Genomic DNA, 25,319 nt, shown 5'->3' with positions numbered 1-25,319 from the left:
AACGAGTGATGTAAGGTTCCAGTCGATGAAGTGAACCATCTTTGTTCGGGCATATAGATCGGGTTAAGATTTCCGTCGTTCCTATTGAAATATGTTGCAGTTGTGTGGATAAGCTGCGACTCGAGATAATGACGCTGATTGAAACTTATTTCTCTTGCAAAGGCACGGGCGCTGTCTCATCCTATGTAATGACCTGTGATGTGAGAGTGTTTAAAAATGTGTATTCCGGGGTTTTACCTGATAAAACCACAATCTGATTGTCAGACATGCAAGAGTGTAAAACTCCGGAATAATTGCGACCTCCTTGGATTTTTTATCGCGCACCTAGATTTAAGCACACGAGCATTTTCTTATTTCGTGGCCATTTTAATAAAGTCACTATGGTCAAGATAAATCAGGCGATCTCGGGCTCAGAAACGCAATGCCATAGCCAGTAATAATGCGGCGGATTTCTCTGCATGTTTAAAAAGGTGCTAGTGCCCATACAGTGTTTTTGACGTCGTTCTGATTTTCCTTGTGTTGTTCTTTTCATTTTTTTGAAGTTTGCCGCTTTCTGGGATGTAGTACTTGCTGTCGCATTGCGCGCAGTGAATATCATACACGTCCAACAGAGCGTCCTCCATGTTCCCAATGTTGTCCCAGAATTACCGGAAGTGCATGTGGGCTGCCCCCACACCACACTGACGATGTGCAACGGTATCACTAAGCCTGAGAGCATAAGCAATGGCAGCCCGTTTTAGGCTCACTGCTCAGGAAACCACAGCTCACCACACCACACGGTGCGGCAGGGAGGCCACGGAAATGATACGACATTCTGAGAGACAACTGGCGCACGCTTAAAGAATCATTTAAACAAACAAGCGCTTAAATAAATGTGTGACTCCTTCCACGCTAAGACGCTTGTATAGGACATGTTTCTGCAGCAACTAGCACGCGCTGGCGTGGCGCAATGGCGGAGTAAACTCCCGCGCAGAGGAACCGGGTTCGATTCCTGAGGGAACTGGATATTTATTTTTAATTCCTAGTGATAGCTGCGACAGACACCACCGGCAGTGACGATGGCGGCGGCGGCAGATAACTTCGCCAACCGAAACGGCTATTAGAATGCGTAGAAACAGCTTACGCTGTAAAAAAAATGACTGCAGCTTCTTTAGTTTCAAATTTCACTCGGTCAGTGCAAGATATTTCGTGCAGGATGACCAAAGCAGACTGTGATACATTCACGAGACATTCATAGCATACTCACCCTGTTCAAGGGTCCCATATATATGCACAGCATACTGTACGCTGTCATGGTTACACCTAAAGCCAGCGCTGTAAAAATAAATGACAAACTATTTGAATTCATTAAACGTATGCAGGTATACTCTCATAAATAACTATTGTCTCCCACGTTCTTATATTATCTGAGATCAAGAGCATATGACAGTATGTTATTCCTAAAGTTGTACTAGTCGTTCTGCAAGTGATAAAAAGAAGTATGGGAATGTACTACCGTTTATTCAACAGCAAAGCTGTCAATGCGAATGGAATCGCTCAAAAATTTTATGTGACATTTCTTACAGCTTTCAGAAAAAATGATATTACTGACAGTGCCTATAGTTCCAGTAAATGTGGATGATGGTAGGGTTGATAAGGAGGCAAATTTTGAAATGTTTTTCTCAATTAGGGAATATATTAAAACTGTTAAGTGGTAGTTCTCGCTCCATTTAGAAACGTTATATGAATCACTTAAGAACGTTACGAGGAGGACGAAACAAGGAAGACATTTCATATTTACATTAAATGGAAGCCACGTTATGGGTGATACGTATCCAAAGTGTGAAGTGTGTACGTTGAGCATGTGCTTTCAAAATAATTTCTTAATACTTGCATGCCACGAATTTTTGTCTTACACGAAGCATGAAGTGGACTTTCTATGATCTCCTGTGTGGACTATGCGAGGCTTGCTGTTTATATTTCGTTGACGTAAGAATCATGTCTGTAGCGACGAACGATAGATCTTTGATCTGTGTAGAGTAATTACACCTTTTCTAGGAATTTATCTATTCAAGCGTTCCAGAGTATCAGACTTACTTAACTCGCAATGTGTCACAAGGTCCTAAAGTAACTGTGCAAGACATCAACTCCAAGTTCGCTAAAAACAGCGGAAAGGTTAGATGTAATATGTGGCAGAACTTTCACGTTTCCCGATTAAATATATTCCTTGCAAATTATTACTCAACCCTTGTTTTTTTTTTTCGTATTTTCTTGCTTCATTCGACGTTCATGGTTGGTTTCTTCTGTGGCTTTCGTGAAATAAACGAGGAACCTCGTTTTATTTTGTATAAAAAAGGAGAACGGTTGTGGGCAGTGTGTGCGCAAAGTGCGAATTGTGTGGGTTAAATACGGCACTAGCAATTAATTATGTGTGCAACTGCTGTTGAGTGTTGCATGTACGTATTACAATTGGTGCGAAATTCAGCGTCGCAAGTAATTACTGCACACTCGTTTTCTTATAATTATACGCGTTCCACGAGACTTCCAATAGTTCTCGGTGGACTAAAAAATGCACGTTCTTAATATTTTTTTAATCAGGCGAACGTTATGGGTAATGAGTAAATGAAAAGTGGGTAGACTAATTACACTACAATTACAATAAAGTACGTATGCAAGCGATGTGAAGTATTGTTGGTGTGTTTTACGAACAACGCAAAATTTATCCCGCTTCCCTGGCAGAACTGTGAATGCAATCGATATCAAATTTATGAGGGAAAAGGAATAGTGGGACCACGTGGTCAATGTTGCAGAGAAGACAATGTTAATTATGGCCCTTATGAAATTATTGAAGAAGCGCTCGTAAACTTTTTAGGTGCCAAAGGTTTAAAATGGGCAAGTGATATATACGCAACGTATTAATATACGTTATTGACCTGCAAACACCTTAAATTCTTGTAGCAACATAGTTCAGTGTGCTTCTGCTTGAGAATTCTTTATATCTATGGTATGTGCTTGATCGTGGCCACAGCGCATTTTATTTATTTTGTACTACTGCTTACTCCAGTAGGAGTGGTTGGAGAATGGGTACCAAACGATGATTACATCATGAGAATTCGCTCACACAGAGCGCAGTAGCGAAAATAAAGAAGAAAGAAAGCACATCATGAATACATACATAAACATATGCATGGATAAAAAGAAGAAAAAGAACACGTACAATTACTGATCAGCTGATAATTAATATTTCAATATTTTCAATGTCGTCCGTTTCAACTGTGCGCGAGTCTTAGTCATTCCACCCTATTATCGTTCGCTGGAACAAAGAATACTCAAACACGTTATTTTTTGGTTCAAATGTAACTACTCAAAGAATATGGCACCTTCTAGTAGCATAATATTGTTGCGACGTGGAAACAAGCACGAATGTTGTTCCTGCAAGGCGAATGCTGAAGGCAGTAGCTGACACAGGAACATGGCGGCTGAAGCGCCGCAGCAACAACACTTCTTCATCTTTTCTTGCATCGCGACACTAACCCTGGCGGGGTTAGAGCGCCGATCAGGCACAACCGATTGTGGCCCGGCAAAGGCATGCACGCACGTAGGGCTTTAAATGGGATACATGTTGTTAGCTGTACGGACGACGCGCCTGGCTCTTCGGGAGCAATATCATACGTCGCGCCCGAAAACTGTCTCAGGTTTCGGCAGGAACTTGAATATCGCGACGAAAGTTTTTCCAATAGGCCCACACGATGAGATGGTGACCACAGGAGCAGGAGGGAGCCAGGTAAATACTGCACGTCCCTATGGTGCGTACCGTAAAGGGATTTCTAGGAAGCCTGGGAGTCATTAAGGCGAGCGCGTGCGTTCTGACGGGCCAGTACTGCCGTAGAAATCATATCGCGGGCACAAGCCATGTGCGACTCTGTGACTTGTGGAAGTACAGTGTTCGGGGGCGAACTGGTGCACGGCCAAGCAGTAGATAAAATGGTGAGTGACCTGCAGTGTCATTTCGGGATACATTGTACGCGGAGGTGACATATGGCAGAGCGACGTCCCAGTCCTGGTGGTCCGTAGAAACGAACATTGCTAGGATGTCGGCACCCGTCCTGTTCAGTCGCTGTGTGAGGCCGTTTGTCTGCGGGTGGTAAGCAGTGGCTATTTGATGCTCAGTGGAGCATAGGTGGAGGATATCATCAATGACCTTTGACAAGAAGTAACGTCCGCAATCCGTGAGGAGCTGATGGGAAGCACCATGGTGCAAGACGACGTTGTGTAAAAACAAATCCGCGACCTCAGTGGCAGAACTTGTAAGCAGAGCTCCGCTAATGGCGAAGCGCGTGGCGTAATCCGTTGCAACGGCAATTCCTTTGTTGCCCTTAGTTGGGAAAGGGAAAGGGCCAAGTAGGCCGAGTCCCATGTGAATGAAAAGCTCTGTGGGAATATCGACGGGTTCTAAAACCCAGCTGGAGCTATGGGAGTGGGCTTCCGGCGGTGGCACAGGCCGCAAGCAGTCCAAGCACAGGCCGCAACATATATGTGCACAGAGCGGTAGAGGTCGGGCCAGAACAAACGGCTCCGCACTCGGAAAAGTGTAACACCTAGATGCCCAGCGGTGGGTGCTTCGTGGAGTTGTTGAAGCACGGTGCGTTGAAGGTCTCCCGGTACGGGGAGCAGTAGCTCAGCACCATCAAGGCGCACGATCCGTTTATACAGGACTCTGGACATACAGAACAGACGCACGGAAGCATCAGGGGTTGGCTAGCTTCACCGAACTATGATGGTTCGCAGAAATGGATCATAGCAATGTTCATCGCAAATGTTGAAGAAGGCTGCGATGGACATAACGCTGGTGTCGAATTCCAGCTCTTCCGCTTCCGATGGGTCAACAGGGTGGCGGGACATGCAGTCGGCGTCCTGATGTAAATGACTTGATTTGTAGCCTAAGAGAAAATGTGCTCTTGCAAGCGCAATGCCCAACGCCCAAAACGCCCTTTAGGGTCCTTCAACGAGGAGAGCCGGCAGAGTGCGTGGTGACCGCTAATTACGCGAAAGTGGCAACCAAATCGGTATGGGCGAAACTTCGCTGTCGCCCAAACCAGCGCTAGTCACTCCCGCTCAGTGGTAGAATAGTTGCGCTCGGTCGCGGACAGAAGACGGTTGAGTACGCGATAACGCACTGTTGACCACGCTAAATATGGGTAAGAACCGTGCCAATGTCGTGAGCACTAGGACCTTTACAGATTTCAAAGCGTGCTCAGGGGTCAAATGGGCTAAAATTGGAGACCTCGTCAAGAGTCTGATGAGTGCAGTCACCTCGCGTGGTGTCACCGCTGTCACCACGCGAAAGCAACATTGTTCTTTAAAAGCTCAGTGAGAGGGCACGCAATGTCAGCGAAATTTCGAACAAAGCAACGAAAGCACGAGCATATGCCTATGAAGCTTCGACCATCTTTAAGGGACCATGGCACAGGAAGGCCTTTCACGGCTGGAACTTTGGCTGGGTCAGGTTGAATTCCATCGGCGTTTAGAAGGCGCCCGAGATTGGTTATTTAACTGCAACCGAAGCGACACTTCAACAAGTTGAGCTGAACTTTCGCAGCATGAAACACTGCAGAGACAGTCGTGAGACGCTCAATGTAAGTTTCAAAGGTTGAAGAAAAAACGATTACGTCATACAGATAACAGAGAGAGATGGTCCACTTCAAGCCTCGGAGAAAAACGTCCATAATTCTCTCGAACGTCTCTGGGCCACTGTAAAGTGCGAAGTCCATGACTCTGGATTGAAAAAGTCCATCATCGGCAATAAAGGTTGTCTTCTCGCGATTTTTCTCCTCAACAGCAACCTGTCGGTAGCCCGAACCGAGATCAATCGACGAAAAATATTTCGCGCAGTCAAGTGCACCATCGATAAGAGGCTTGGATGCACGTACTTCTTGGTGATCTTGTTCAGATGGCGATAAAAATTACCAAATCTCCAGGTGTTGACTTTTTTATTCACCCAGGACTACTGGTGAGGCCCGCGGGCTAGCGAGAGTCTTGATGACGTTCTTTAGCCTCTTTGCGACTTCGCTTTGAATGATGCCGAGGTCTGCTGCACACATGCGACAGGGGCGGAGATAGATGGGAATCCCATCGCCAGTGTGAATCCGATGAGTGACCTTGGCTGTCTGGCGGAGCGGGCGATCACCGAAATAAAAAACTATCGGGGTAACTAAGCTAAATGCGCCTAAGGTCTTCAGTTTGTGGTGGAGAGAGGTCGGCAGCGATCATTTTATCAACGTCGTGGTAGGGGGACGATGTCGAACGAGAACATGCGACGATAAGGCTCGCAGAGGCAGAAGTAGTGGACGCGAGTGGAGATATTTCGTACTCATGCGCAGGCGTGAGACAGGCCACTGTCATATTACCGGGAAGAACAAGTGCAACAGATCCAAAGATAACAACGGGAAGCCAAGTAGAAATATCGACAATGGTGGCAACGATACTCCGGAGGGCGACGCCATTCAGTAGGATAACGTCGACAACCGGAGAGACGATGTAGTCGCCATCAGGAACATGAGGTCGAGCGGTAAAAAGCACAGTAGTAGCGGCTTGAGGCGGCAATCGGATGAGTCCTATAGAACACAGGGATGGATGATGTTCATCAGAAAGAAAGCAGCTGCATCAAAACGGCAAGTTGGGCCAGTTGGTTGGGATTCATAGTAAGGTTCTTTACAGCGCCACACAAGGTACAAAAAAATAAGACGGTGGTTTGACAGCCGGCAACCTTTACTGATGCTGTACACATGCCGACAATAGGTGGCGTATTGCCGTAGGCAACTCGTATTGTGCACAGTACGGTTGCCGTGAGCACATTTCTGAGCCTTTTGCGAAGGGCGGCACTCATTACAGACATCTGCATACCGGTGACGACGAAGGACTTGACTGGGACTCAATCTACCTCAACGTCTAGTATACTTTGTGGGGTCTCTCACCTCCGTACTCTTGGGACAAAGGAACGACAACACAGTAGTGCAAACAATCACAAGGGCATTTATTGCACCTTTCATAGATCAGTGCCTGCTAGCCGAGTTGCTATCCACAACACATGCCGATGGGCGCGCGACAAATCTAGAAGTCTGACTCACCGCGACCGGAAGCGAGCGAATATGTTCGCCCCATGCTGGATCCCAAGGCCTGGTCGTTCGCGTGTATGGTCACGCGAATCGTGGCGCGTTCGAGGGCGGCCACGCGAGGCGGTCTCGCAGAAGCATGGGTCGGCGCGCACGCGGGATACGTCCCCGCCGCGCGCCGACCCGCCGGGCAAGAGGGTCGCTGCACGTGCGGCACGACCGTCCCGCTTGCTGTCTCGAACGCAACAGCTCGAGCGCCTTGTCTCCCGACGCCCGAGTAACCCCGCAGCGGCGCGACGCTCGCGCCATCTCTCGCACCGCGCTTGTACCACCCGACCGCCGCGGGCGCCAGGCCACGCGGCGGGCGAAGCCGCCCTGCAGGAGACGAGCCATGCGGGAAAACTAGATCTCAGGGGAGGCGTGAGAGTCACGCATCCCCACAACTTCCAAGGGCAGACAATGTGATCAGAACATTTGCAGGCCGGGTCGTTGATGCAGGGTTACCTCCGGGAGGTGCACCGACTAGTTTTCTGGTGGCACAAACGCGGGGAAAGAAGAGTAGCGAGTCTACGGCGAATGAGACCGACAACTTAGGGGCTATGGTGACCGGCTGGTTCGGAATGTCGTAGGTAGGTTTCGGGTACTCGTAGATAAGTAAAACTATTGCTTGGACTAGCTTGTTCATGCGAAGAAGCGCCGGTCCTGTCGTTCGTGTTCTTCTTCTGTCCTGGTCTTTGCGCCCTGCTATTGACATATTCGTAGATAAAGGACACGCAGAGAAACGGGGAGCATATTGATCTCGGCAGTCGGACGTGAAGCTCCACCTAGGGGACGATGACCAGCGACTGCGGTAATGACGAGCGATATGTCCAACACGCGAGCAATTCAACCTAATCGGCCTAACCGCCGAAAACAGGGAAGCTGTGGTTGGGCGGCGCCATTCCTGGCTAATAGCGGCATCACGAATGGGGCAGACAGACGGGAGGCCTACATTTGCTATCTCTTGTCTGCCAACGGCCTGTATAAGTGATACAGGACATGCGTTGTCTGGGCAATGCTGCGTAGGAACGGCGGGAGACGTGGCTTCGAGTTCGCGACGAATTAACGGCGTCAAATTTTCTTGTCCAGGCAAAGGAGGTGCCCGTGGCTGTTCTTCACACGAAGACGTCGAAGCTGCATTTGGTAGCCTGTTCAACCACTGCGGAATGCGGCGACTCTTTATAAATTCGAAATGCGGCACATTTTGATGATCGCGTCCGCCGAGTCATAGTTAGTTCTTGCAGATAAGCAAGCTGAATGCGTCAGTGCTGTGTCCTTCAGGATGTGGCAAATCTTGTCGGTCTCGTTCATGTCTTTATCAGTTGTACGACAGAACGCGAGGACATCTTGAGTATATACCACGTAAGATTCCGATGACCAAAGGGCTTTCCAAAGAGATCTAGAGTCTGATGCTTACAGACGTCCCAACTCGTTATGTTGTGTTCCTGGGTCTCGTACCATGCTAGTGCTGTGTCTCAGAGGTAGAATATCATATTCGCTAGCATTAGCTTTGGCTGCCACCGATTATTTTCACTTACACGCTCACAACAGGAAATCCTAGTCTTCAACGTCGGTATCAACGATGCCATTGAAGGTCCCTTGTCTCGCGCTTGGGACAACACGACGGAGGTCAGAATCTTGGGCACTGGAGGAGGGCGGTCGCTCATTGTGGTGCTTTGGCTGTCGATCATCGTGCCAGGGCTCACGCGGCGACCACTGCGGAGTTACGTGTAGGTAACCCGCACGTACACCAAAATGTTGCGAGGCGGGGACAAGCACGAATGTTTTTTATGCAAGGCGGATGCTGAAGGTACCAGCTGACACTCGAACATGGCACCCGAAGCACTCCAGCAACAACACTTCATCGTCACTTGCTTGCACGTCCTGTTCTGCATCTCGACAATATGTAGAAAAATGGTTGTCAATTTTTGGGTTCCCTTTAATGATTGTAAACATGAAGTGTAATAATGACACTTTATTTTCATCCGAGGAGTGTTTCAGACCATCTTTTCCCACCTATCCCGAAACCGATACCCTGCAATAGCGATTAAAAATTAATCTGGCCGCTTTATTTTCAATTTTTTCTAATATGATGATGTTAACATCGGTAAAAGAGTCTCAAATATAATTATCGCAATCAAGAATGGCTAAAATTAGAGTGTCGTGTGCTGTAAGGTTTGTTTCCCAGGAGGAATTACGAACGGAACGTTTTACGAAATGAAGCTTCGACATTGCCTACTTTGTGATTTGTGTTATGTGATTATGCGAACGGAAATCATTGCAAATATGAACACACAGGTTTTTGGAATGCTCGACGCGCGATGGAATATTTAAATCCGGTGTGCACTCAAATCAGAGGACACGCACTTTATTCATTTCAGATATGACAACGCTTTTCCAATGGTTTACTGACATTTGCCATGTGTGGCACCATTTAACACTGGATGAAGTTCTTTGGTTAGTTGATGCTCATCCTCAGGTGAGTTATTAAGAGAATATAATGCACAGGCGTCCGCGTGAAGTTTGATTGTAACTCAATGCCTATGTCATCCATTTTCAAGCGTAACTACCAATGGACTAACGCACACACCGGCCAAAACGTTGCGAAGCTTCTGGCTTAGCTACTTTCATCGCAGTAAAGCTTGAATCATGCTGTCACGCGGATTTACCTCTCGTAGCGTACAAACATTCTCTGCACCCGAGGTATCTTACCGGCAGCTTGTGGGCAAAACGTCGTTACCTGTTGCAGTAGATTAAAGGAAACAAAAGACAAACTGCCTGGCGCCATCACGCACTTTCGCCGGGCACGCCCATAGTGCGTTGGCGAGGAAGAGGGCGAAGTCGGAGGGAACAACTCGGACGGCAGTCCCCCGCAACAGTGCTCAAACCACGATACAATCGAGCAAATTTACAATTTACGTAGCTGTCTAACTTATGCAAGCACAAAGCCCACATAATTATCAGTTCAATCCAGGTTCCTCCGTTTCATCTCACCTGTACAACCTGTGATCCACAGAACGTGACGCGTGGCATATTTCCACCGAGGAGAAATGATATCAACGTAAAGAATAGCTGCTTGCGAATTAATTGTGGATGATGTCGTACTGAAAAAAGAAGAAAGAAACTTTAGCACTCTTTATGTGAAGTGGTCAAGGCCTAGACAGCCGCAAATTTACTGGCGACCACGGAACAATTTTTGTGATCGCATACGCGTAACTCCACATATTTTGCAATTTCATAAAAACGAACAGAACTAGGTTCAAGAAGGTAAGACACCGGGAGAACTTCTTTTCGTACAAAGGGCGGTTTGCGCTGGAGACGCAGCGGCTTAAGGCTGTCTGTGTCGTACCCCTGTATCTTGGACGTCCATAACGCGCATGGTTTAGAATTAGATTATTCATGCCACTGCACATATCACGCCAGGCGTGGCTTTCAACTTTCTGTTTATGTGGTGTGCTCGAAATCCCGCATCGAAAAGGTTCACAGGTTCGCTGAGTTCCTACACTCTAGGTGCACCCGTACCCGAATACTCTGACTGACTTTTAACATTCATTTATACAATTAGTTAGTACCATCACAGTCCACAGTTATTACATCAAGATGTGGCACAAATAAAAACGTCTGGCTGGAGCAAATCTTCTATAGTTACTTGACCTATCCCTTTAGCATAAATGATAATTATTCGTAACTTTCTAGAGGGAGAGAGAAAACATTTATTTGTCACGAGATTGGGCGACTTCCTCGTAGGGTGGAGCCCTTAGTTCAAGGCCCCATTGGCTCGCGCCACTGCGCGTGCCCGCCGGATCAGCCGTCGCTGCTGTTGCGGGTCTGAACTGGTCAGCGCAGTCTCCCAGGAGGAAGGTGAAGGTGCAAGAATAGGGGAGTAGCCCGGAGGGTATGGGCACTTCCAGGTGCAATGATATACTGTGGGCTTCGCTCCACAATAGGGACAGTATGAGGGATATAGCGTGGGGTGGAAGAGGTAAAGATAAAAAAGGCAGAGAAATGAATTAGTTTGAAGCTGTCGCCACGCGACGGCATGTTCTCGATTAAGAGAATTATGTGGTGGAGGGAAGTGTCTCCTGGTATCTCTGTAATACATTGAGTTTCAGTGTAGTTCAGTTGTTCTTTCGGTCGTCGTCTGGGTTGGACAGCTCTTCCAATGGCGCCCGGTTAGCGAGCTCTCGGACTACCGCATTAGCGCGTTCATTACCATGGAGAGAGGCCTCTCCAGGTGTCCAGACGGTACGCACCCTGTGGAACGCTGTGGGCTGTAATGATGTAAGGATCAGCGGGACCAATTAAAAAAATGGGCTCTCGTGCACTGCCAAACTGACCTACGTTATTGATAACGAAACACAGCATATAATTGGGAATCTGACGCAGAAGATATTATCATTACTTAAAAGCTCTCTATAAATGTGTGAAACGCCATACGAGGCCTGCAGGGATTGCAATATACACGTTAGATGACAAATTGTAGTTTCTGGTTAGCAAGTTGCTTTTTTTGCCACTTTAATAGACTGTGCTCATACGACCCTATTTTTCAAGTGAAGAACTCTCATGAATTGATCAGTTAGTGCTTGTTCTTTGTTTCCTCTTATGTGGTTGTTTATTCGCGCTTGTTTCCGTTAAAAGCGTGCATATTTAGCTATATATGCAGAAATACATCATGCGTATGCTTTGGGATACGGGCGACCTTTCAGCTGAAAAATATACGCCAAAAATTGCAGATCCTGAGAAGGTTACTCAAAGCTGGCAATTGTAAATTATCGGTCACAAATTATTTTGGTAGAGAGCGTAAACATGTCTGGCGTAACGAAGCAGAGCTCTAAGTTGAGTTAAAGTCTCCGCCATAGTATTCTGTAACTTATCCCTCTGCTAGGCGACGTTTAGTATGAAATTGTGAGATGACACATAGGAAAGAAAAAGCAGCAATACGAAATTTATATTACTATGAAATAGCATTGCAGCGCTCCAGCCGCTTCGGGCTTTAGAACAGCCAGGTACTGCTAGATTGCCATCGATAAATAGCAAAGCTCGGACAAGAAGAAATAGCCATAGCAGGTGGTCTGATTGTTACAGAAAAGTAGCGATGCTTATCAATATGCTTGGAAAACAGCAATTAAAAAGGGCGAATGACGAAAAGGTAGCGTTTCTGTAAATGTGTGGCGATACATCCACAGCACTCGCAATGCATTTTGAGCAGTTCGTAACTTAAATCTACCAAAACAAGCAAGGTTGAAGAAGATTCATGAAAGAAAAAAATGTAATCCTCCGGGTGGTAGCGCGAAGCCGCAAAAGAATCCCGCTATGGGTTTGTCAGAAAGAAGCTTTGGAGCTGAATAAAGCTTTGTCCATCTTTCTGAGAAAGCCGTATTTTCTTTATAGCTCAGGGCTGCACTCATGTGAATGATATTCTTCCTTCTTTCATCGACCTTCTTCAGTCTTACGGGCTTCCGCAGAACTGATTTGTCTTATTCACTGTCCCTCTGCTGCGAGTGGTCGATTGATTTGATCTCCTTCATTGATATGCTAGGCTTCACAACACGCCTTCGAGATCTCTGCCCATCTTCAATGAAAATTGCAGGCCGCCTGTTTGCAAGAGCTGCAGGGCTCAGGGACACATCGCGAGGTATTGGAACTGTCGCACACAGCGTGCTCCGCGAGGTCACGTCTATTAGACCCGAATGGAAGAAGCTGCATCCTGGCATCCTGGCTACAGCAGCTGACGTTTCATCTTTCCTGCTGTATTGCGTGATTCTCCGTCACAGTGCTCCACGCGTCGTGGACGGCAGTTTACTGCGGACCTTGTTGAAGAACTTCCGCATCTTTGTAGATGTGATTACCGGCACTCGAACCCTTACTATCCGCATACCAATGGCCTCACTGAGCGCACTGATCCTGTCCTGACCAACATGCTTGCGATGGCGTGTCTCCACAAATCACCAAAATTGGGATTCTATTTTACCGTTTGTTACGTACTCTTACAATACTGCCAAGCCTCAAGTCACAGGTTATGCGCCTTTCTTTCTTCTGTACGCGTGCAACCCCCGAAGATTTATCGACCATATCCTTCCCTGGTCTCCACATGACTCTTCCATAGGCTGGACTTAACGTCATGCCGCAGAAGCCCATCGAATGTATCGCCTCCGGACACTCTCCTCTCAAGATCCTGCGAAGGCTCGTTATAACGCTCGACATGTGCTCGTCACATTTGCTCCTTCGGACTTTGTTTGGCCTTAGATACCGGTACGGAAAAAGTGGCGGTACAAAAAGTTTCTGTCGCGATACACCGGCCGATACGTCATACTGAAACGCTTGAGTGGCGTGGCATACGTGATCACAAGAGTGACTTCGCATAACCGGTGGTCACATAAACACAAGTCGTGCACGTCGCCCGACTCAAAGTGTACCACCACCGGGTTACACAACTCACTCGTAGAGCTTTGTCTGCCCCCTGAGAAGCGGTCACGCTGCACGATAAGGCCGAAGGAAGAGAAAGTAGAGGTGTGCGCGAGGAGCTGGCCGCTGCCTATTGGCCTTGCATGACCGTCCTGTCCCTTGCTCTACGCTAACCATCTATCATCTTGTCAATAAACCCATCTCATCCGTAAGAATATCCTTGTGAGCTGTACTTGGACGAGGAACGAGTTGGAAAAATCCGCGCTTTTTTACGTGCTTCAGAGCCAACCAATGGCGTACTACCCAAGCCTAAGAACTACACGCGTTTTTCACTCGGATTTTGTGGTGCGGATGCCTGCTAACAAAGCAAAATTTCTGCACATTTCATTTTTCCTTAAAATATGGTGCTCGTCCGTGTTTCTTATTTGCATTCTCTCTCCTCTGCGCCATGTGCATTCTCTATCATACACAGTGAAGCAGAAGTGATGAATGGGTGGCGATGATGGCTATCGTGCGTACGCTAGTTCGAAGGAATAGCATTTGCGCCTCGCGCAAACACAGGCGTGCCTTTTGCTGTTTGCAAGCGCCTCACGACGCTCCAAAACAGTTGGAAAGACGCCGTGTGTTAAGGTCTCTAGCGGAAACGAAAGCAATCTGCCCACTCAAGGATTTGCAAGGTCCCACAGCCATTCATTTTCACTGCAGTCCTTTCGATAGCGGCACAAGCTGGCAAAAAGAATTGTAAAAAGCAACATAATGGAAATTATTCTGTGCCAGTAAGAATGCGCACCACTCACCTTGTGTGTGAATGGCGTGACCGTTGAAAATTACAGTCGCAGCACGCCGGTACTACCGATGGTGCCATTCATCCGGTCAATGCATGAAAGCAGGACCGCAGAAAAAGTAGAGACTTCGGAATGTATACTGTTTCTCCTTCCGCATAATAACTCTTTTTGGCGCTTAAATTATCTGAATCGGCTTATGAAGAGCGGCAAGTGTTCTTAAAACAGTTTTTTTTTTGTAACAGAGATGCCCACGTGATGAACCATTCAGTGGTTTGGAGAGTAGCGGCTCCAAAAACAAAAATTAGTCTTTTTTTCGTGAACCTGTTTTTGTTGAGGGCGTAAAACATATATTTTTTGTATGAGAACAGAGAATTTCTGTAAATATACCTGTTATTTGCCACACATTTCTCACAGTGTATGCTACAGAACTTTTCTAGCAAGCGTCAAAACGACACCTTTCAGCACTGCCAATTTAGGTACCATTGAACTTAATGCATCTAAACAGTATGTCTCAAGCCAGCTGCGGGGCTGGCTTGAGACATACGACAACGAGTTGCGATGTGCGAAAAATGTTATTTTTGTTAAAAGCATACCATTCGTTGCGTTACAGGAGATAATACCATTATTGATCAAAAAGGAGTCTTAGCAATCATATCACCATTAGCCACTTATATTCTAAGCAAGCAACTAGGGCGTGTGAATTAATACAGTATGAGTAGAGGAATAGTTGTTGGTAGATACCTTGTTGTAGCACAGACAACAGCCGCAAGATAAAGACCTACGGATCCAGGAACTTCCACTAGACGCGTTTTGATGTAGTACGGCACAATCTGCAAACCGGTTTCAAAAAAGAAAAGGCAAGGAATACAGTGTTTGACCCATTTCTTGAATTAACGTCAATGTTTCGGCAGGCTTAATATTGACTTTTGCTGATCGCTGCCAATATCAAGATGGTTCTCTCGAAGAATAAGATTAGCAGCTGCTCTGCCCGAGATGTTTCACTATATTTGTTTATTAGGTAACGTGTGCAAACCCATTGCGGGCGTTTAAATTTAAAACAAGTTTTCTTGTTCACCGTCACGTCTAAACGAACTACGTACCGAGTGTCAGCCATCGCACGCACCATTTCTAGTATAACAGTCGAAATTGGGATGGGCAGAGACATAAAGAATGTGCTTACGTTGAGGCTTAGGTGAACGTTTACTACTCACAGGTAGAAAAAATTTATCTAGAGTCCACTGCTGGAACTATCTCCGTCCATGTGTTGCTTTGGGGTGCTAAACATAACTGATCAATACCACTCGAAAGTTGCCTAGAGTCGCCTGGGAGAGCCAGACATTATTCCAGCAGTAATCTCATATCAACTGCAGCTATGGCCGTTGGTGTTGTCTATGCTCCGCTAGAGCGGTTCTTTTCAGCTACGAAGCATCAGAATTACAGGACGACCTACATTTATATGCCCTCAAGTTATTTTTTATCTTTGTTTACACCATTTTAATGGGTTGCGAAATCACATACATGTGAAATCACATACGTCCGGCTATGTAGGAGAAAACGGTTTCCATGGTGAATGCAGCTACCCTACCATTGCTCACCATCGATCAATATCTCTGCCCATGATGCTCTGTTTTTTCTTTAGTAGCAAAACGTGAGCAAATGATCCGGGCAACATTTTTTATCCATGCCCCACCTGATGAAACTCTTCTTCAAAGCCAGACATACTCCAGGTAGCAATACGCGTGGGCTAATTGACTGACGTGCCGCCTGGTTGTGACAAAATAGAACTTCGCTTCCATGCTTCCTCGCAATCGGTTGCTAAAAACTGCCCGAAATCGCAACTGTGGCTTAAAAAGTGGTGGCGTTGAGTTTTATTATTGATTATTTGGTTTTCTATTGCCACGCTCAAAGGTCTGGACGTTTTATTGTCTGCTTGGAAAAAAAAAATGAGCCTAATCTCAAGACGCCTTGTTTATAGATTGTTATAGATTGTTTATACATTGTTATGGCACCAAATACCAGACTACGATGCTTTTCCGGAATTCTAGTACCATAGGGATTAATAATATTTCAGAAGCATTGAGACAGAACCGCGATCATTAATGCGTGTTCTTAAGCTTCAGCGCAATTCAGTTCTCTTACTTCTACGGTTCAGTAGTCTACCAAGCTGACCGTACGGATGCGAACGTGCGGATAAAATCGCGATTGTTCATCGAATAAGTAAAGAAAACCTAATTAAAAAGCAATAGTATTTCGATATCTGCACCCTGGAAGCCATCCATTTCGTGAAATCTCCGCTGGCATGTGGCAAATGGCTGTGAAGTGCTCGTTCACTGATGTTTACAAAATATAGCCACGATACTTTTATAGGATTTCTTAGAGTAATAAAGCACAAGTGGTCATTTTCATAAGTATACGCCAGAGGAAAAAAATTATGTCTTTACATATCGAACCTACAGACATCTAGGAGCCTCGAGACGTCGATGAACCTTGACACACGGTTAGTACAGACAATTCTGGAAGATGACAAACTAGCCTAGCCGCGTATCGTACAATAGACAATGACTGTTTTACAGACAATGCGGCAAATACTCACTTGATCAACGCGATAGACAGCACCCGACAACAGTGGATCGCAACCTCGAAACCATAGGGTCAGTGCCACGCCCATTGAGAAGAGCGTGACATAAGTGGAAAAGAAAAGCACAGAACTGACAATCGCGGTCCTGCAAAGCATGAATAACAGGTGCGTTAGAGTTTTGTCTTCTATTCGATTGACTTGAAAGACGGAATGTATAATCCAATATTTTTCACAGCTCGGGGCTACAAGTGTCGTTTTCAAAAGAATAGAGCTCTATTCCTATATTTTTATGGCTACAATAATTGAACAATCAGCATTTCGCTCGATTCTAATGAAGAAGGTAGTAAAAATCTTTCGTATTCGTTTTGTGATTGCATGGTATTCTTTTTTTTTTCAAATGTATTGATTTATTTCCTTCTTTTCAATCTTTCCTCGCTTAACTATGTGCTCAAATATGAACGGCCAATTCCCACTAAAAACATCTGTTCTCTTCTTGGACCAATAATCAAGATAACTCCGTTTGACCATAAGCATTTTCAGACTTTGCTCATATTTTGTTTGATTGACAACCTCATTACACCATGCCAATAGGCAAAATATTTTGGCACAGCGCGGAATAATGTAACACAACTTTCCTGTGCTTGTTCGTGAATCTTGAAAAAATGTGCTATATAAATTTTAATTGTCCTATTTCTGAGCACTTCCATGTTCACCTATTTGAACGCACCTCAACGAAGCTTCCCCTCAAGTCTAAATATTGTAAGGCAGTTTGTCGTGTGCGTATCATGGACACGCATGCTTATATCGCCTTCCGTTTTCCTACCACGGTTGCGCGTTAAAACCACGGCGCTGCAATATTGCTTTCCTCTCCTTCCTTCTTCTCCGCCCTTAAACTGGCTCTCTTAACTACTACACGCGGAGACAAAGCAAAAGCGCGCATGCGATCCCATAGATGAGATGAATACATATATATAGAAAAGCATCAGTCATAGCTCTCGAAGTATAGCCTGCTGAGCCGTTTCCTTTTTTTTTCATTTTTTTTCTTTGGAAGAAGTCTTATTAGGGTTATTATAATTACACGAAGGTATTTCGCCCTCGCCAGCAGCAGTACTTGAGATAGCTATTCCGGCGGCTAGCTTCCCACGCTATGCGTGCCGCCCTCGCACCTGTTTAAGCTTTTCCTAGACGCTAGAGCTAAACTATGCCTGCGCAACCTTGAGCGATCGGAAAGCGCGTTTTCCACGCTTGGCCGGCGGAGAGGGGAGGCTTCGTTCCGGCCGCGAAGCTCTCCACATCTCAGTAAGGTGCCTGTTGGTGGTCTCGTGCTGACGAGGCCCTCTCGGTGAGCGCATATTTCCCCCCTCATCTTTTAAGAGATTCAATACATACAAGCATTTGTCTCGCAAACCAGATTTATTTCAACGGAATTTTCCACGTCTCAATAATTTCTCTCGTCGTATTCGAGTGCTGATTGCCGTGTTATAGTTTGTTAACGAAGCTTCCCCTCAAGTCTAAATATTGTAAGGCAGTTCGTCGTGTACGTAGCATGGCCACGCACGCTTATATCGCCTTTCCGTTTCTCTACCACGGTTGCGCTTTAAAACCACGGCGCTGCAAGTTTGCTTCAGAGACTTTCCTTTCCTTCCCTCTTCTCCGCCCTTAAACTGGCTCTCTTAACTACAACACGCAGAGACAAAGAAACAGCGCGCGCTTTAGATCCTATAGATGAGATGAATATTTACAATTATTATTAGGGTTATAATTATATTCGAGTGCTTATTGCCGTGTTATAGTTTGTTAACATATCTTCCTCTCAAGTCTAAATATTGTAAGGCAGTTTGTCCTGTGTGTATCATGGACACGCATGCTTATATCGCCTTCCGTTTCCCTACCACGGTTGCGCTTTAAAACCACGGCGCTGCAATATTGCTTTCCTCTCCTTCCTTCTTCTCCGCCCTTAAACTGGCTCTCTTAACTACTACACGCGGAGACAAAGCAAAAGCGCGCGCATGCGATCCCACAGATGAGATGAATACATATATATAGAAAAGCATCAGTCATAGCTCTCGAAGTATAACCTGCTGAGCCGTTCCCTTTTTTTTCTTTTTTTTTCTTTGAAAGAAGTCCTATTAGGGTTATTTTAATTACACGAACGTATTTCGCCCTCGCCAGCAGCAGTACTTCAGATAGCTATTCCGGCGGCTAGCTTCCCACGCTATGTGTGCCGCCCTCGCACCTGTTTAAGCTTTTCCTAGACGCTAGAGCTAAACTATGCCTGCGCAACCTTGAGCGATCGGAAAGCGCGTTTTCCGCGCTTGGCCGGCGGAGAGGGGAGGCTTCGTTCCGGCCGCGAAGCTCTCCACATCTCAGTAAGGTGCCTGGTGGTGGTCTCGTGCTGACGATGCCCTCTCGGTGAGCGCATATTTCACCCCTCATCTTTTAAGAGATTCAATACATACAAGCATTTGTCTCGCAAACCAGATTTATTTCAACGGAATTTTCCACGTCTCAATAATTTCTCTCGTCGTATTCGGGCGCTGATTGCCGTGTTATAGTTTGTTAACGAAGCTTCCCCTCAAGTCTAAATATTTTAAGGCAGTTTTCCTAGTCTCTAAAGCCGCTCGAGTTCACGCTGCTCCTCTGGCGGCCATTTTTCCAAGAAATTATGCCTTCCACTCAAAAATCGACTGTCGCGGACAACATCAGTCCCTTTCCACATAAGTATGAGGATCGGAGCAGGAGCTATGGCGCTTGAAAGTAACCGCTGGCTTGACGAACCAACCGACTGAGCTACCTTTCCGGGCAACAATGAAGGATCACGAGTTCAAATCACAAGTTATGTTCCTTTTTCCCCCCCTTTTTTTCCTTTCTTTTTAATGTCTTTTCCTTCATTTTATCACTGCACGGAAACCTCCTAAAAAAATTATATATCCTCAATTATGTGTGGCCACACATGTGCAGGTCATAAATACCAGGTTTTCTAGCCGAGTGCCATCCATGCGGCATAACCGAGCTCAGATTGGCCCTCCTTGACTGATCAAATAGGGCACCACTGTAGGTTAAATGAGGCGTACAACTCCTGCGGGACCCGCCGTAGTTGCTCAGTGGTTATGGTGTTAGACTGCTGAGCACGAGGTCGCGGGATCGCACCCCGGCCACGGCGGCCGCATTTCGATGGGGGCGAAATGCGAAAACACCCGTGTACTTAGTATTTGGTGCACGTTAAAGAACCCCAGGTGGTCGAAATTTTCGGAGTCCTCCACTACGGCGTGCATAATCAGAAAGTGGTTTTGTCACGCAAAACCCCATAATCCAATTTTTAATTTAACTCCTGAGGGGACGGTAGAGTATCCGTCTCCAGTGCAAGAGGACCGTGATTAAAATTCCGGTGCCGCGCAATTCTCCACCGGAAAATACAAAAAAACGTGTGTTGAGAAAATTGCACAAACAGGCCTGGAGTGCGGCCTGATCCCGGTGACCCGAACCGGTAACGCACTCTCTCACCAGAGCAGGATTGACCACCCTGGTGCAGTACTTGGCCACAACCTCCTATATGAATACAACAATCAAACGCCGGCCCTCAGTCCCCAGCAGCCGCGAAGCAACTGACCACGGCGGCGGTCAGATCTGTGACGCTGCAGAGGGTGCTAAGAATACCTGGCTCCGGACAGGCCGCCATTGGAATCTGAACCTGGCAACTCTTAACGCTACAACGTTATCTAGTGAGGCGAGTCTAGCAGTGCTATTGGAGGAATTAGAGGGCAGCAAATTGGATATAATAGGGCTCAGTGAGGTTCGGAGGACAAAAGAAGCATATACAGTGCTAAAAAGCGGGCATGTACTGTGTTACCGGGGCTTTGCAGAGAGACGAGAACTAGGAGTCGGATTCCTGATTAATAAGGAAATAGCTGGTAACATACAGGAATTCTATAGCATTAACGAGAGGGTGGCAGGTCTTGTTGTGAAACTTAATAAGACGTACAAATTGAAGGTGGTACAAGTGTATGCCCCTACATGCAGTCATGATGACCAGGAAGTCGAAAGCTTTTATGAAGGCGTGCAATCGGCGATGGGTAAAGTCAAAACAAAATACACTATACTGATGGGCGACTTCAATGCCAGGGTAGGCAAGAAGCAGGCTGGAGACCAGTCAGTGGGGGAATATGGCATAGGCTCTAGGAATAGCAGAGGAGAATTATTAGTAGAGTTTGCAGAACAGAATAATATGCGGATAATGAACACCTTTTTCCGCAAGCGGGTTAGCCGAAAGTGGACGTGGAAGAGCCCGAATGGTGAGACTAGAAATGAAATCGACTTCGTACTCTGTGCGAACCCTCGCATCATACAAGATGTAGACGTGCTCGGCAAGCTACGCTGCAGTGACCATAGGATGGTAAGAACTCGAATTAGCCTAGACTTGAGGAGGGAACGGAAGAAACTGGTACACAAGAAGCCAATCAATGAGTTAGCGGTAAGAGGGAAACTAGAGGAATTCCGGATCAAGCTACAGAACAGGTACTCGGCTTTAACTCAGGAGGAGGACCTTAGTGTTGAAGCAATGAACGACAATCTCATGGGCATCATTAAGGAGTGCGCAATAGAAGTCGGTGGTAACGCCGTTAAACAGGAAACCAGTAAGCTATCGCAGGAGACGAAAGATCTGTTCAAGAAACGCCAATGTATGAAAGCCTCTAACCCTACAGCTAGAATAGAACTGGCAGAACTTTCTAAGTTAATCAACAAGCGTAAGACAGCGAACATCAGAAAATATAATATGGATAGAATTGAACAGGCTCTCAGGAACGGAGGAAGCCTAAAAACAGTGAAGAAGAAACTAGGAATAGGCAAGAATCAGATGTGTGCGCTAAGAGACAAAGCCGGCAATATCGTTACTAATATGGATGAGATAGTTCAAGTGGCTGAGGAGTTCTATAGAGATTTATACAGTACCAGTAGCACCCACGACGATAGTGGACGAGAGAATAGCCTAGAGGAATTCGAAATCCCACAGGTAACGCCAGAAGAAGTAAAGAAAGCCTTAGGAGCTATGCAAAGGGGGAAGGCAGCTGGGGAGGATCAGGTAACAGCAGATTTGTTGAAGGATGGTGGTCAGATTGTTCTAGAGAAACTGGCCACCCTGTATACGCAATGCCTCATAACCTCGAGCGTACCGGAATCTTGGAAGAACGCTAACATAATCCTAATCCATAAGAAAGGGGACGCCAAAGACTTGAAAAATTATAGACCGATCAGCTTACTGTCCGTTGCCTACAAAGTATTTACTAAGGTAATCGCAAATAGAATCAGGTACACCTAAGACTTCTGTCAACCAAAGGACCAGGCAGGATTCCGTAAAGGCTACTCAACAATAGACCATATTCACACTGTCAATCAAGTGATACAGAAATGTGCAGAATATAACCAACCCTTATATATAGCTTTCATTGATTACGAGAAAGCGTTTGATTCAGTCGAAACCTCAGCAGTCATGGAGGCATTACGGAATCAGGGTGTAGATGAGCCATATGTAAAAATACTGGAAGATATCTATAGCGGCTCCACAGCCACCGTAGTCCTCCACAAAGCAAGCAACAAAATCCCTATAAAGAAAGGCGTCAGACAGGGAGATACGATATCTCCAATGCTATTCACAGCATGTTTACAGGAGGTATTCAGAGGCCTGGAGTGGGAAGAATTGGGGATAAAAGTTGATGGAGAATACCTTAGCAACTTGCGATTCGCTGATGATATTGCCTTGCTTAGTAACTCAGGAGACCAATTGCAATGCATGCTCACTGACCTGGAGAGGGAAAGCAGAAGGGTAGGTCTGAAAATTAATCTGCAGAAAACTAAAGTATTGTTTAACAGTCTCGGCAGAGAACAGCAGTTTACGATAGGTAGCGAAGCACTGGAAGTGGTAAGGGAATACATCTACTTAGGGCAGGTAGTGACCACGGATCCGGATCATGAGACTGAAATAACCAGAAGAATAAGAATGGGCTGGGGTGCGTTTGGCGGGCATTCTCAAATCATGAACAGCAGGTTGCCACTATCCCTCAAAAGGAAAGTGTATAACAGCTGTGTGTTACCAGTACTCACATATGGGGCGGAAACCTGGAGGCTTACGAAAAGGGTTCTGCTGAAATTGAGGACGACGCAACGAGCTATGGAAAGAAGAATGATGGGTGTAACGTTAAGGGATAAGAAAAGAGCAGATTGGGTGAGGCGACAAACGCGGGTAAACGACATCTTAGTTGAAATCAAGAAAAAGAAATGGGCATGGGCAGGACATGTAATGAGGAGGGAAGATAACCGATGGTCATTAAGTGTTACGGACTGGATTCCAAGGGAAGGGAAGCGTAGCAGGGGGCGGCAGAAAGTTAGGTGGGCGGATGAAATTAAGACGTTTGCAGGGACAACATGGCCACAATTAGTACCTGACCGGGGTAGTTGGAGATGTATGGGAGAGGCCTTTGCCCTGCAGTGGGCGTAACTAGGATGATGATGATGATGATGATGATGATGATGATGATGATGATGATGATGAACCAACCTGTAGAGTATCGAATTCGTCAAACTGACACCATGCTTCAGAGCCCTCTGCTCACGGTAATTGTATGATTCGACAGCGTCACATGGTCCATTGAGCGCAAATGTCGGTGGCGTCTGGGCAGGGAAACTTCCCATTGGCTGCGTCGCCGCCTCACGAGAGCCCCAGGCAAGCTCGTAACGCCAACTCGCGCTTGCTTGCGTATTGCGGGTTCGCGTATTGCTGGCTCGGGCCTCGACAGAGCAGAGCGGGCAAAAGGAAACAGCTGCTGCCGCCATGTTGTGTGATTAAGAGCGCATCGTAATGACGCCACGTCACCTTCCCTCTCGGTAGCGTGTGCCATCCCCGCATTCTTCGGCCGCGCAAGCTGTCACGTGCGTTCTAACTGCGCCTCGGTACGGCCAAATCAAAACGCGCTCGCTGCCAAGGGCCAAATAACGGCGTTCAACTGGCAAATAATCCTTCCTCAGAAACAACTCCCAAGATGTGTTTGGGTGTCCTGAGATTTTTTCATCGCGTGTAATCGTTCAAGATTCCATTTCCGAAGCACATGATCCGTATTAGAGGTCCGCGTTCAAAGTGTTATTTTGTCCAGCGCTGCAAAAGCGCTATTTGAATGTCGCATTATATTGCCGTAGAGAACTAACAGCCGGGACGTCGTTTTAGCTGTTGTGGCACGCACAGTAGCACCAAAAATTTTTACTTGTGTCACAACTATACTACAAGCTTGCTATGCAAATACAGCATTTACCGGAGTATATGTCGTAGTCTTCTTTTTCGAAAACTCCTTTGGGTAGTACGCTACGGTGAAACTTCTATATTCCTCAAAACAATCTACTCTGGCGCGACCTATGTGTGCGTCATTTTTAACGATTTCAAGAAACCCGGGGCCAAGCAGCAAGCTCATCCCTCATATGGGGGTCTCCACGGTTGCAGGTCACGCGTACTACTTCGCTTTTATAGTTTAGTTTTCTTTGAAAAAAAAGTTATGCCCATGAAACTGATGCAATAAATAAAAAATGGCTCCACAATTTTTATGGGCGCTTTGTGACGCCAGATATGCGCCTTTACAAAAGCTCAAATTGGTTATCCGCGGTTTCAGTCGCCCACACATGACGTCGCAGTTTGGCAGCTTCTAGTAGCCACTTCGGGTTAGTACGCGTGTGTTCAGGTTCAGGCAGGCCCGTTCAGATCGTTCGCCCGTTCGTCCCGAGCCCGCTACGCCACAGGAGCAGTGCGAGCAACATGCCTGCAATGACTCGTATAAGTTATTCACAGGTACAGAACGGTATGCTTTTGAAATGTAAGATCAATACTGCACAAACGCCCGATTGTATTAAATTACACACACATCGGGCAACTAAGTTTACCTTTGGGCGTCTTTGAGTGTTCTGGATGCTAGCAACCTTCGTGCCACCACTTGGTCGAAACACAATCGGCACATTACTGGAGCGACTGCACCGAAAAAAACACTCCATATATTTTCATCGCTGGTAAAGTCCAGGCTGTAGCTGTAAACACAAACGCATTTTTGAGTTCGACGTTTTTATTGCCTAGCGGCAAAGTTTATTGCATCATAAGCGTACATGACTCATAAAACTGCATTATTTTCTAAAAAGGACGCTATCACAGCGAGCATTATCTGTTTTCTGCGACCACCGTTCAAAATAGTGTTATTACTGCATCTTAGACTACATTTAGAAATGGGTTCAGCAGCGAGAGAACAGTCTCTAGAGCAACAGAACACGCTTATAAAATTACATTATTCCCCAAGTTTCATATGACACAAGTTTTATGTTGTGAGACATGCAAGCGCTGGAAATTTGCTTCATCTAACATTTTTAATTAGATCCGCCCACAGTGCCACAACA

The 25,319-nt window shown here is 46.2% G+C and overlaps 1 protein-coding gene across 2 annotated transcripts in view; it reads right to left on the bottom strand.

Annotated features, from left to right (window-relative positions):
• The window catches only part of LOC142591181 (sodium-coupled monocarboxylate transporter 2-like), a 35,066-nt gene extending 18,039 nt beyond the window's left edge, over positions 1-17,027 (bottom strand). Inside the window, exons 1-4 of one of the 2 annotated variants that reach the window (XM_075703544.1) lie at positions 16,914-17,027; positions 15,062-15,150; positions 10,125-10,234; positions 1,247-1,314 (exon numbers count right to left, since the gene is read on the bottom strand). In XM_075703544.1, coding sequence (XP_075559659.1) covers positions 1,247-1,314; positions 10,125-10,234; positions 15,062-15,150; positions 16,914-16,988 — 342 coding nt within the window. In that variant the 5' untranslated portion in view covers positions 16,989-17,027. Of the gene's footprint in view, positions 1-1,246; positions 1,315-10,124; positions 10,235-15,061; positions 15,151-16,583; positions 16,638-16,913 lie in introns of those variants that run through there. The other variant, XM_075703545.1, reaches the window with a different exon arrangement.
• Positions 17,028-25,319: the final 8,292 nt, after the last annotated feature.

The sequence above is a fragment of the Dermacentor variabilis genome, chromosome 8 (assembly GCF_050947875.1).
Source record: "Dermacentor variabilis isolate Ectoservices chromosome 8, ASM5094787v1, whole genome shotgun sequence".
Lineage (NCBI taxonomy): Eukaryota > Metazoa > Arthropoda > Arachnida > Ixodida > Ixodidae > Dermacentor > Dermacentor variabilis.
This window is presented reverse-complemented; position numbering and strand designations above follow the sequence as displayed.